The sequence below is a fragment of the Balaenoptera musculus genome, chromosome 6, assembly GCF_009873245.2.
Source record: "Balaenoptera musculus isolate JJ_BM4_2016_0621 chromosome 6, mBalMus1.pri.v3, whole genome shotgun sequence".
NCBI classification, from domain to species: Eukaryota; Metazoa; Chordata; class Mammalia; order Artiodactyla; family Balaenopteridae; genus Balaenoptera; species Balaenoptera musculus.
This window is the reverse complement of record NC_045790.1, coordinates 60,584,108-60,598,067: the sequence shown is the minus strand read 5'-3', so window position 1 is coordinate 60,598,067 and position 13,960 is coordinate 60,584,108. Positions and strand designations below refer to the sequence as shown.

General features: G+C 42.8%; 2 protein-coding genes across 4 annotated transcripts in view; one reads left to right on the top strand and one right to left on the bottom strand.

The window, feature by feature from the left end:
• Positions 1 to 8,849, bottom strand: part of PLGRKT (plasminogen receptor with a C-terminal lysine) — a 48,447-nt gene extending 39,598 nt beyond the window's left edge. Inside the window, exons 1-4 of one of the 3 annotated variants that reach the window (XM_036856838.1) lie at positions 8,733 to 8,842; positions 7,522 to 7,649; positions 5,873 to 5,977; positions 5,584 to 5,670 (exon numbers count right to left, since the gene is read on the bottom strand). In XM_036856838.1, the coding sequence (XP_036712733.1) occupies positions 5,584 to 5,664 (81 nt within the window). In that variant the 5' untranslated portion in view covers positions 5,665 to 5,670; positions 5,873 to 5,977; positions 7,522 to 7,649; positions 8,733 to 8,842. Of the gene's footprint in view, positions 1 to 5,583; positions 5,671 to 5,872; positions 5,978 to 7,521; positions 7,650 to 8,364; positions 8,672 to 8,732 lie in introns of those variants that run through there. The other 2 variants (XM_036856837.1, XM_036856839.1) reach the window with 2 other exon arrangements.
• CD274 (CD274 molecule) overlaps positions 8,360 to 13,960 on the top strand; it is a 30,893-nt gene continuing 25,292 nt past the window's right edge. Inside the window, exon 1 of the mRNA XM_036856835.1 lies at positions 8,360 to 8,372. The gene's annotated coding sequence lies outside the window, so the exon portion shown is untranslated. The remainder of the gene's footprint in view (positions 8,373 to 13,960) is intronic.

Sequence of the window (13,960 nt, the reverse complement as noted above, 5' to 3'; positions counted from 1 at the left end):
TTCTGAAAGATAAGCACCAATAATATGGAATTATCAAGTTATGATTTATCTTTTTTTACCAAAAAAAAAAAGTAGAACTTAAAAAAACCCACTGGGAAAAGGATTATAGTTATTAAGCTTCTTTTTAATAAATGTTTTGCTTTATTTATTCTATTTACCCTTTTTAATTGAAGTGCCATCAAATAGGAAAAGAGCCAAAAGACATGCCGTCACAGGCTAAAGATATTAGTAGGCCTGGTGTTTCAACTGGGGTTTTTTAAACCTCCCCTTTGAAGAACTGACATGCCATCTCCCACCCCAGTGGCCCATTCCTTCCATTTTCAGAGTCATGCTTAGTTCTAGGAACTCTGGGACATTCCAGCCCAGCTTTAGCTGTTTGCGTTCATTCAGCATATAGGGAGGAACCCATATGTAGCTTCAGGGGTATTGTGATAATATAATTCTTCAATTTAGTGATGGGTTCATTGGTGTTCATTTTATTATGCTTCATAATTTATAAATATATTCTCTTGTATATATAAAATATTTCATGATACTTCTTATATATATAAAAAAAAAAAAGAATAGCTCTAAGCCTTAAAATGATGCTAGATGTTTAGTTTCTTTAAATGAGGAACATTCAAGGACCAACCCAATCTTCCAAAACTGCTACAGGTGAGTATGTTTCTCCCTTGGCTGCCCCAGTTAGGATGAGATCTCAAGCAGCTTTAGGGTTGGAAGGCTGCTTCAACTGTATTGATCTATATTCTTTTTGTCATCCTTCCTTGAAATTAAAAGATAAATAATAAAGTATATCCTGGTCAACAAGGAAAAACTAATCATCTTAACCAACACATGTGTTGCAAGAATCAATCTGCCATGGGACCTAAGCATTCTTGCTGAGTAGGCCAAGGATGCAGGCCCTGACTACTCTTTGCCCAGGCCAGTTGTCAGGGTTGTGTTTGCAGTAAGCAACTTTAAGGGATGAAGTAACATCTCTTCCCAGTCAAAGAGCAGCCTTGCTCACCATTCATGACAAAAGTGATAGATTCTATAAGCTCACTGTTCCTCACCTATGTCACAAACCCAGGCATCCACCAAAGCATACAACTAGGCCCACCTCCATCACCTCCACGGGACTTGGAGTGCGTAGAAAACTGGCAGCAACACCATGCTTATGCTCCTTGTTGTGCTGTGAGTAACAAAATCTTCTGCTAGCATCTGTGAAACAGTAACAGGCTAACTTGTTAATTTGCAAGTAGGGTAAAATCCCAGACCCTTCATGCGGCCTGCCAGTTTGGGTGACAAGGATAAGACGCTGATAGAGATGGCGTTCTGGAAGAGGGCCCTTGTTGGTCAGGTTAGAGGATATCAGAAGGCTCCCTGAGATCTGGAAGTAAATGCTTTTGCATAGGTGGTGGTGAAAGTAGGAGGGTAGAGTGAAGATCTCTCACTATCTTATGTGTTAAATGAGGCTGAGAAACAAAAGGTAGGGTCCAAACAAGACTCCCAGATGGTGCTTTGGTTGTGGCACGTTCTCCTCTGGAGTGGGAGAAGGAAAGGATGTTTTCATGACATCAATGGGGCAGCAAGCCCCACACCCCAGCCAAAAGGCATGCAATGTGGCTATGGCTGATGGGTCAAGGGTTCCCCAAAGCTGAAATAATGGTGTTAGCAATGAATATATAGAACTTTGCATAGACTAAATACGTTAGAAATTTGTTTGTTGAGTCCAGCGACGGGAGGCCCTTTGAAACAGAGTAAATTCAAACCGTTGCTGACTGGCACCAAGCTGCTCTTTCCCTCCTCCACTCCTCCAACTTGAGCTGCTTTAGGGAAGAAGGCTGAGTGTGCCAGGGAATTTCAGGGAGGGGAGAGGAGGAACTCAATGTTTATAGCTTTGTTGGATGTGGGCGCCCATGTTTACTTGGTCCCATGCAGGGAGGATGTGCTAAGTGCCAGGGTGGCCCAAAGTGCTGAGGATACAGGGCAGAGCAGTGGCACCAGTGTTGGCTAAAAGAATGATGCCCCTGAGCCCCAGTGCTCTCCAGAGGCCAGGGGAGCCAGTAATACCAATTCTGGGATGAGAAACCAAAGGGCAAATACACATTTGTATTCTCTATCTCCCCCAGCTGGGAAACAGCCTAATCTCCTGAAACTATCATGATAACCCCTGAAGTACCTATGTTAATATCTTTGATCTGTGTTCCCATAGAGCAAAATTCAACCGATAAGGTTTGAGCAGTTTGCAGTGAGAAAGGGAAGTTAAAGAACATTCAGCTGATTCAACGTACTGCAGTTGTGTCCTCTGAATATAAATATGTAATGTATTTTGTGTTACTTGCTTTTATTGTAAACATTCATAGTGATGAGAGGACATTCTCCCATTCAGGGATTCTCTGACCCCTTCCAAGTGGTCCAATAGAAACAATATAGAATCCCAGGGCGAAAAAGAGAAAATCACAGCCATCTCCAGAGGCCATTGCCCAGTACAGCAGCGCCACACGCTGGACACAGGCACCAGATGCATCCTGTATTAGTTTTCTGGGGCTGCCATAACAAAGTACCACAAACTGGGTAGCTTAAGCAACAGAAATATATTGTCTCAGTTTTGGAGGCTGGAAGTCCAAAGTTAGGGTCTCAGCAGGGTTGGTTGCTTGTGAGGGCTGTGAAGGAAGGCTCTGTTTCAGGACTCTCTTCCTGGCTTGTAGATGGTGTCTTCATATTCACATGGCATTCTCCCTGTATGCATGTCTCTGTGTCCAGATTTTATAAGGACACAAGTCGTATTGGATTAGGGCCCATCCTAATGACCTCATTTTAACTTGATTACCTCTGTAGAGACTCTATCTCCAAATAAGGTCACATTCTGAGGTAGTGGGGGTTTGGACTTTAACATATGAATTTGGAGGGGGGGGATGGGACACAAACCCATAACAGACCCCTTTCAAAATGGGGAGGCAGTTATTGGCCTATTACTGAGCTCCTGTTAAAAATGAACACCTAACCCCTGGAGAATTTGTGACTCTCAGGCCTGACATCCCCATTTTTGGGTGGGTCAACTAGGAGATGACAACTACAAGGAAAGCACCCATTTGCTGGTCAAATGAAAATAATGTATTTGAGGATGTGCCCAGCCTGGCCCTGGTGTCATCTCAGTTTTGCATAAAGGAGTAGTAGCTACCCTTTGGTGAAAACTTTATCCCCGACTCTGCCACCTGAAGCAAAGCTACTGGCTCAAAAGGCCCTTGGATTCAGAGAGACTGTCCTAAATGCCTGGGCCTGGTTCACCTTTGGTTCAGCTAAGCTGAAAACTAATGGTGCTGATAATGTTCCAGCCAGTTTGACCCTCAGCACCAGCTATGATGGTCGCTGGGATCAGTGGGCAGAAGTCAAGGCTGTTCTCAAAGCTCTGGTCAGTTGCACTGAGGGGGCAATCTGCCATGGTCCCTGAAGGTCCCCCCCACATTCTGGGTAAGCCAAGAATGCAAGGCCCAGACTGCTGTTTATTCAGGCCATTTCTTGAGGTTGTGTTTGCAGGGAACAACCTTGAGGAAGGAGTTAAAGTTCTCCCCACCTCAACTCCACCAGCTCCTCATTAACTAGAAAAGCAGCAGATTCCCCAAGTTCCAGGGTGCCACAACCCACTGAGTGCACAGCACTCATGTGAACCCATCTTTGTCACCTCTGTGAGACTTGAGAGGCATGGGGAATTGACACGAACCTCATGCTTATGCTCTTGCTGTGCTGTGAGTAATAAAGTCCTCTGTCTGATGTAGGTGTCTCCTGTGTTCTGCCAGCATCCATGGGATAGTAATAAGCTAATCTCTTAGCTTGCAAGTAGAGTAAAATCCCAAACCCTTCACAGACCCTGACTTCTGACATAAAAGTAAAAGCCCTGTAGTTTCCAGAGGTCTTGGACAAGGACTCTCTGAGTATGTGACATACTTTGCTGGTTCATAAACCTAATGTTTGGTCTCCTCTAGGTCACTTTGTTCTGTTAAACAATTCAATTGCCTATTCTTTCAACAGTTCCATTCCCCCCAAAGAGATCTTTATCCTGCACAAGACAGTCTTATCACTCTTTAATAGCAATAATAACAGCAACAACTAATGCTTATAGAGTGAGAGACATTGTTCGAAAGACCTGAGGCGTTGTTCTACACACTCTCTATATACCGTCATCTTTACTCCTCATAGCAACCCTCTGAGGGGGATACTATAACCTCCAGTTTACAGGTTAGGAGACTGAAGCACAAGCCACACAGTTAGTCAGGAGGTGGAACTAGGATTCAAACCCAGGCTGCCTGGATTTGGTCCTCACTTTTAACCACTCACTATATGTCTCACAATAGGACCGTCTACTCCCAGGGCTATAATGAACCACAGAGGCCTAGAGATCTTTGTTAGATGTCTTAGGAAAATAATTTCAGTCAAACTTTTAATACTTGATTGATGTACAACATTTTAAAATACCTTTTGATAACCTACATTAGGCATTTAGACAATCTTCTACTTTGCTTTGATCTTTTTATCCAGCCATTGTATAAATCCAATGTCAAATGTTCACACTGTATTAAAATTTCTATTGCTGCTATAGCAAGTTATCAAACTTAGTGGCTTAAAACAACACAAATTGATTACCTTACAGTTCTGGAGGACAGAAGTCCAGAATGGGCTAGAGGGACTGCATTCCCTCTGGAGGCTCTAGGGGAGACTCTGTATCCTTCCCTTTTCCAGTTTCTAGAGGTTGCCTGAATCTTTTGGCTCATGGCCCTTTTACTCCATCTTCAAAGTCATCAGCATAGCATCTTCAAATCTCTCTCTCTCTCTGACTCTGATCCTCTTGCCTCCCTCTTTCCCTTATAAGGACCCTTATGATTACACTGGGCCCATCCAGATAAACCAGGATAATCCAGGGTCTCCCCCAATTCAAACTCCTCAGCTTAATCACATTGTAAAGTCCCTTTTGCCATGTAAGGTAACATATTCACAAGGATTAGGATGCAGATGTCTTTTTGGCAGGGTGGGGGAGGGGCATTATTCTACCATACAATCTAAGCAGTTATCTCTTCCTGCAGTATGGAAATTTTTACATTAGATATCTAGATTAGAGATTTAAACAAGCCCATTCACCAGATAATTAGTAGTCCACTTCATCTTGGCTTTGAGGGTAGAGCACCGAGGGCATTTTACCTTTTGGGAGGTTAAGGAGAACATAGTGCTGGAGCACATGTGACAGAAACTTTAACCACTGTAAAAACATAAAAGCTTAATTATCTAAAAATGTATCTGAAGGACTTCCCTGGTGACACAGTGGTTAAGAAACCGCCTGCCAATGCAGGGAACTTGGGTTCAAGCCCTGGTCCGGGAATATCCCACATGCCGCGGAGCAACTAAACCCATGTGCCACAACTACTGAGCCTGTGCTCTAGAGCCCGCGAGCCACAACTACTGAAGCCCATGCTCCTAGAGCCCATGCTCTGCAATGAAGACTAGCCCCTGCTCTCTGCAACTAGAGAAAGCCCACGTACAGCAACGAAGGCCCAATGCTGCCAAAAATAAATAAAATTTTTTAAAAAAATTAAAAAAATAAAAATGTACCTGAAGTCGGGCATTCATAAGCATGAACTCCTGCTGGCTTTTCATGTTCTCATTCATAGATTTTGAAAATATAAACCCCATCTTGACCTAAAATGTAAAAAAGCAAAGCTTAAAACAATATATTCTACATGCATCCTCATATGCTCTGTTTTCAGGCTACCATGAGCTTAAGACAAAGTAAAAAAAGAAAATTTTCTGACCTGGGAACACAGTATGGACACTAGTCTTTGCTCCTAACTAGCTGTCTGATCTTGGACAAACTTAACCAGTCTGGCCATCATTTACTTACATAAGAACAGCTGATTGAACTGGATGATTTCCAAAATCTTTTCCTGCTCTAGAGCTTCATGTTTCCTGATTTTTCTTCCCACTGTATATCTTGAAGAACTGAGCACTTAAAAACAAACAAACAAAAAAAAAACCTCTCATTTTTAGGAGGGGCAGGGTGAATACCATCCACCCTCTTACCTTCTGTACAGCTGGATGACAGAACCTTTGCTTCTGAGGAGGAGTAATTTAGAAGATGCATTGTACACCTTGAAGACCGATTTCTCTGTGCTCCTTGCATTTGTAGTTTAGGACGTTTTAGGTATCTCAAGGTTACTATATCAATACTCTTCCTATAATCCCTACCCCTCTCCTACCCACTTGCTCTTTCCATCCACCCACTGCTAACATCCCATGGCCATCCTCCTCTAGCCTCACTTTTTTCTTCTTAAGCTACTACTGAAGTTCTCAAAAGGGGGAAAACCGAAGGATACTTAAAAATGTTCTGGGAAACACAAATTTTAAATGAATACATGGTAACGTCTATCTTATTTATCTTACTAAAGAAGTTCTTAAGTGGGCTGGCAATTCTAGATGGTCCAGAACTCCAATTTTTGTTCTTAAGTTAATTGGGTAGGTACAGAAGACCTCAGTTAGTTGTTGATTCTACCTTCAGAAGACTGCAGAACTCAGGGAAGTTACGACTACTCTACCTTCTTCAACGATGCTGCTGATTCTCTTTGGTAGGCTGTTGAGCACTTTGTGAACATCAGGTCAGAGTGGCCATTCCTAACGCTTTCTACCCAGAATTCGCAATATTCTGTGGGAAGCCCAGACAGAGTTCCTGTTTTCCATAGCCTCAGCAGAAAATCTTGGGTTCTAGCTAACTGGTGAGAAGGTGGTGGGAGAGGGAGGATACTTCATGCCAGATGCAATGGGTTATCCCTGCTAATGGGACTCCAAGTGAGTGTATACTACAAGCCAGACTTCAGTGGCTTCCCTGTATTTTGGCCAGAGATGCACCCTGGATTTATAGGGGTCTCTGAGCCAGAGTCAGTTTCAATGCTAGGCACAGGAGGCTGAGCCAGAGGAGGAGAGGCAGAGTCCTGAACAGGCCTGGGAGGTCATGAGATTTCCCTACCCACCCCACCCCTCAGCCGCTGCCCTGCTCCATCCTGTGAGTGACCAGAGGCAGTCACCCAGTAAGGGTGGGCAGATCTAGCAGAAGTTCTCTGCTGTCTCCAGATTTGACAGCCCCAAGTCCATTGTCTCCAACAGCAGAGCAGAACTTGCCTGAAGGCAGAAGCAATATATTATCCATTTTGGCAGTCACCAAGGTGTCTCTTTCCCACAAATGTGCAGAAAGCATGAGTGATACAAGAGAAAGTGTAGCTCAGGCAGTTGCCATTCCTTATTTTTCTTTTGCGTGTAGGAGTGGGTCATTGAATTTTTACATATGCAGCAAACATTTATAAAGAAAACAGCTGTCCTCTAATCCCATTTACACACACACACACACACACACACACACACACCTTGTAGGTCAGAGTTATGTCCCTTAGAGTGCTCCTATTTATAAGGGGGTGGACTCTCCCCTGAAGTGGAGTGACAATCCTCATGTCAGTCATCCAGGGAAGAGAAACTATCTGGAAAGTTAGGACTTAGGCTTACCTTTTTCTTGGCCTTGCTCTCTTGGGTCTGGATTGTAGTTTCGATGTATCAGGGGATATTCCCACGGGTTAAAGGTAGAAGCCAAGCAGGAAGAAGAGCTTTCCCTTGGTTCCCAAAGGAGACCACTCCTGAAAATGAGTGCACCACACCTTGTGAACTGTGCCCTGGAATTCAGTATTTTCAACCTTCTTCTCCTTCTTTTCCCACCCTAAGAAAGCCATTTTCCAAAGTCTGGGAGGTTCCTTAGGGTGTCCAGAATACTCTCAGCTTTCACTCTCCCACTCACAAAATATAATAAACAAGAGTGGCCTTGCAATAGGAGTAACTTTGAATTCACCAAATTGTATAAGGTGAGTCTTTCAAAAATGCTAACACTTTGTCATTGGTGACAAACGCCTTGCTACTTACAACTTTGACACCAGTGTGTGTCAGAGGGCTAAGAATGCTGATTTGGGTCCTTTCTGCCTTCATTTTTCCTTGAGTTACTCCTGAGACCTCAGAAAGGACTCTTTAATGCTCCAACCCTGCCTCAGCTGTGCTACAGATTTCAACAGGCATGGGTATTTCTGAGGAAGAAGTGTTGGGACTGCAACTTCCAGGCAGCCCTTCTCAGGTTGCATCTAGGAACCAGGATTTGATTTCACTTTAAAAAGAAAAAAAAGGATAATTCCATGACCCATAATCTCTGCCATCCAAGTTTCTGCGCTGACTCAATTCCTGATCGAATGACACATTAACTACCTACATTTCTGACTGGTTGCATGATTACAATCATTTTCAATAAGTCTTTGGGTTCCATTCCAACTAGCCCATTTCCCCTGCAAATTCCAGCCGAGAACTCACAGCTTCAGGTAGGTTTTCTGTAATTTATAACTCCACCCGCTTATCCTGGACCCAGTCACAGTAACTTGGGAATTCCTGCAGTGGTATGCTGATTTCCGTTGATAACGCTCTGCCTACTTCCCCCAACTTAATTGCAAAGGTATGGGAGAGGTCTGGAGTCTTTAGCACTAGAACCGGTTCCTCCGAAACGAGGTTGGCGATACTAGGAGCGGGAGAGCCAAGGGCACTCATGAGGAGAGGGGACCCAGCGCGGCCCGGCAAGCCCGGGGCCCCGAGCTCGGCGCCGGCAGACGCAGACGCAGCTCCGCGGACCCGCCCTCCCCAGCAGCCTGCGGCCGGCCTGGCACGCACGGCCGGCGCTCACTCACTGGTCAGTGGGCAGTGGAAGTGCGGGGACACTGATCAAAGCAGAGGCCTCCAGGCCGGAGTCCGAGACCGCCGCATGGACCGGGTCTCGCCCCGCAGAGCTTTGGGATTGGCTGGCCATGGCAGGGATTCCGAGCCTCAGCCTATCAGCGCAGCTCTCGTCTTCCTTAAAGGGCCCGCTTGCCTGACCGAGGAGGCCTGGTGTTTTCTTTCCCGCCTGGCGCTTGGGAGGGGCAGGTTAAAGAGGCAAATTCAAAATCCAGCGACTCAAATTTTGAGGGGAGGCAGAAGAAGCATAATGGAAATCTCACTTAAAGTCCTCAGTGAGGTTTGTCAGTTACCCACAAGGAGCCTGAGCAATCCATGCTTCCTCGCAGAGCTAAAACCTCCATAGAGCTTAATGAGCCATCTCACAGTTCTTCACATACGATGTCAACCACCACTTGTAGGGTCTGTTTCTAGAAGAGAATGTGTCTCGTGAGCGGTTGTCACTTAAACATAATCCACAGTTATAAACATTTGTAAGGGCTTTTCTACTTATAGAATAGGTTTATGTTGAGCGTGGACTTTTTTTCCCGTTTGAATCTCAGCACATAGTTTATTTAATTTGTTAGAGCCTCAGCCTACTCCATCTGTTGAGCTGCCACCATTAATGTGGCAAAAAGATTAAGACAGGAAACGAAAAAGAGCAGACTTGACCAGAGTTACCAAATCAATTTTTTTTTTTTTTGACAGAGCTATCTTTCTCCCCTTCTGCTCTGAGAGATATTCATTTCTTCTCACCCCACTAGTAATTTCTATCTTGAGTAAGTCAAGCCTCTCTCCCAGCTTCATTGAGAGAATACTTGAGGAACTGTTGGCATTCTGTTCTTTGTTATTAAATGGCTTGGAAGAATAGCATGGACTTCACCAGGCTCTGGCCTTGAGGAAGGTCAATGAGGAAGGTCACTGCCCTTAGCTCTGGCTGACCATCACATCTGTGGAGAAGGGATCTAACCTTCCCCAGGCTCTGTATGTGAGCGAACACCACACCGACCTGTTGCCAGAGTGACCGGGGCACCACAGAAGCAAAGCCATGTGGAACTTTGACTCTTTACGAGGGGATAACAATTGATATGATAGCATTTGAGTGCTTGGACTCTACCATAAGCACACCTATGTTTGATTTGATTTCCAGCTCCATCACTGTCACTCTTCATCCTCTCCAAAACTTACTTTTATCATCTCTACAACAGGACTAAAGCCATCTAATTTATTGGATTGTGAAGACTAAATGAGATAATATATTCAGGCACTTAGCACCATGTCTGGCACACAGTTAGCATTAAATAAACAGTAGTAACCAGCAACAGTGGGATCCTGTCACTAACTCTAGGTCTGAAGGGACAAAGGTAAGGGAGCAGTTACTAAAACCAGGCAAGAGCCATAGCTGTGGCTGTATAAGAGGGCTACCAACAGGAGCTTTGTTGTTCAGGAGAGGAAAGCAGTCGATGCTGACCTTTGGCCCAGGAGGGTAAGATCCTATAGTTGTAGCCACTGCTAGCACCTAAGCTCCAAGTGGGGATAGGGTGGAAAAGAAAGATAAATCCTTCTGCCCTTCCATGCTCTGATATCCTGCTGAAATCTTCCATTGGCTGGATCCACAAGAAAGCCAGAAGATGGGGGAGCCAGGTCCATACAGTCTGTAGAGGTTCCTAGGCACAAAGACCTAGGACAAATGAAAATATCCAGCACACCATTTCTACAACCTTGGGTTTATCATACTTTGAAGTCCTAGTTCAAAAGGAAGAAATGCTTCCACTAGAGGACCCAGCCATAGCTCCATTGAATTGGAAGCTGAAACTGCCCCCTGATCAGTTTGGTTCCTCATGATGATGGAATTGGAATAACTGATCCTAATTACCAAGAGGAAATTGGGTTGCAGCTATACAATGAGGGCAAGGAGAAATGTGCATGACTCCCAAAGATTCACTGAGCATATCTTAATACTCCCATGTGCAATAATAATGATCATTAGATAACTACAGTAACCTGTTAAAGTCAGGAGCACTTAAATTTAAGACCATACAGGAATTAAAGTGTTGTATCACCATACCAGGTAAAAAATCCTAATCTACTAAGATACTGTATAGGGCAAGGGAAACAAAAGTGAATGAAGTAGGAAATTATGATTATCAATTTTAGCCTAGCAACAAGCTATAGAGGCAGGGACTACTGTAGCTCTGTATATAAAACGTTAATTGATTATTTCTTCCCTGCCCTTCCTTTCCCTGTTTCCTTGGATGAAGAGTACTGATGGAGACAAACATTATAATTTAGTTTCTAGGTTAGAATATTGCCATCACCTCAAAGCAATATAGTACTTGGTAGGACTCTGTGATTCTCATGTTTAGGGGATGCGTTTCTCTCCATCTGAGCAAAGGGAAAGAAAAATACTGGGTGGCAAGACAGGTAGACTGTCCGGGTCTTCTATTTGCCTCCCCTCATATCCATTCTCCTCCCTTCCTTGCCCTATTCTATACCCCAGCAGCTGACCTCTTTGGAAAACAGCACCTGGGCTCTTCTCAGCTGGCTTGCATTTGGGTTGGGACTTTGGAGGCATCCACAGGAGACAGGAGGCAGGAGAAAAGAGAGGTAGGGTATGTTTTATCCATTCTTTCTCTGTTTGAGGATCTGGCAGTGGTTGTGTCCCTCAACAACTACAGCTCTTGACCAGTGGCCCCTCCTCTGTGGCTCCAGCTCACAGAGCTCTGGAAATGCTCTCCTCCCTTGCTCTTCAGCCTAGAGATGCTATGGGTTTCCCGCTGCTGTTATACTCTCAACCTGATGGTTCTTCACCCCAACTTAGTGGTTGGGATAACTCAACTGGATGGTTCTCTTGACCCTACCCCCACTCCTTTAATTAGCATCTAAGGTCTCTTTAGTCAAACCAACTGAGTAGAATTCTGATTCCTGATGGAAACCCACTGGATACACTTTATACACATACATTATAAATACTCTTGTATGTATTTTAAAATATAAGTGAAAAAAGTGACTATGAGAATATCTACTCTGGGAATTGAGAGAAATCTTGGTATAGATATTGAACACACTTTATAGACTATGGGGTGAGAAGATTAAAGGAAAATTATTTCAATATCAAATGACATATAACTTTAACTGGTGTGTGCATTATTTCTAATTGTATGAATTTGTGAATGTATGTATATATGCTTTATACACACATACAAATATGTACTTTTAAAAATCATTTTGCATTATAGCATAAGGGTTTTCATGTTGTTAAATGGAATTCATATATACCATTTAACATATGTAAGATTTTCAGCAAGTATGTATACAATTTCCATCATTGGGTATTTCTGATTTTTTTTGCAACTGTCAGTAACATCATTGTTAATCAACTATGCTCCAATATAAAATAAAAATTAAAAAAAAAAAGAATTAGATGGCTTCCCAGAGCCTAAAAAAACTAACATCATGATGATCACCTCATATATATATAGCTTTTTAATATTTTGATTGGAAATACTGGATTAAATAGTATACATATTATAGAAAGAACTGATGTAAAATCCATAAAGTCCTCAACTCATTTAAAGTCCCCTACCTCAGGACAGTAAAATTACTCAATATTTCCCTGTATATCCATAAAGTAGTTTTTTAAGAAAACAAAGTTTTTAATTGGGGGATTGGGATTGACATATACACATTACTATGTATGGAATGGATAACTGATGAGGACCTACTGTGTGGCACAAGGAACTCTATTCAGTGCTCTTTGGTGGCCTATATGGGAGGGGCATCTAAGGAAGAGTGGATATGTGTATGTGTGTAGCTGACTCACTTTGCTGTGCACCTGAAGCTGGCACAGAATTGTAGATCAACTATACTCCAATGAGAATTTATTTTTTTAATTTATTTTTTATTTTTTAAAAATATTTATTTATTTATTTGGCTGCATCAGGTCTTAGTGATGGCACGCAGGATCTTCGTTGTGGCATGTGGGATCTAGTTCCCTGATCAGGGATGGAACTTGGGCCCCCTGCATTGCGAGCACGGATTCTTAGCCACTGGACCACCAGGGAAGTCCCAGAATTTAAAAAAGAATATTTAGAATAATAAATAAAAGTTTATAGAGTAATAAATTTTTTTAAAGTTTTTGAAAGTTCAAGATGTGCTTAGAGGTATTCCCTTTTAAAGGGATGCTTTTGAAAGGAGTGTGAATTTCTTCATTAAAATGGGAAACAGGTTTAGCCAAGAACTTCAGTCTATGAAGGAGAGCATGTGTGGGGATAAGGATAGAAGCTCTTCAGTATTAAGCTATTCTGGAATTGTGTTGCCCATACTCTGGAACACAGTCTGAATTTTAACTTTAGACTTCATTCATGGGGCATACTGTAGCCTGGGCACAATCTGAACCGGCAGAGCATCACTGAGCTTTGGACAGCCTTCTTTGGACTTTGTCCATTCCTCAAGTGACACCATATGGCACTGTAATATAATGGCAGCAGTGGACTCAAATCTTGTTTTCTCCCTACCTAGAAAATTTTAGTTTGAGATATAATTCACATATCATAAAGTTTGCCATTTAAAAGAGTACAGTTTAGTGGCTTTTAGCATATTCAAAATGTTGTTCAACTATCACCCCTATCTAATTCCATATCATTTTCATCACCCCAAAAAGAAACCCCATACCCATTAGCAGTCACTCCCCATTGTCCCCCTTCCCCCCCTAGCCCCTGGCAACTCTTAATCTGCTTTCTGTCTCAATAGATTTGCCTATTCTAGACATTTTATATAAATAGAATCATACAACATATGGCCTTTTGTATATGGCTTCTTTCACATAGCATAAGGTTTTCAGGGTTCATCCAAGTTGTAACATGTATCAGTACTTCATTCCTTTTAATGACTGAGTAATATTTCATTGTATGGATATACCACATTTTGTTTATCCATTCAACTGATGAACATTTGGATTGTTCCTACTTTTTTGCTATTATGAATAGTGCTGCTATGTACATTCATGTACAACTTTTTGTACCTATCTTTTCAATTCTCTTGGTTATATATGTAGGAGTAGAATTAGCTGGGTTAAATGGTAACTCTATGTTTAATGTTTTGAGGTTGAACAAATGCATGATGCCACCAGCAGTGAACAAGCATACACTTGTATGGTAGTTAAGGGCATAGACACTAAAGCCACAGTACCTGGGTTTGAATC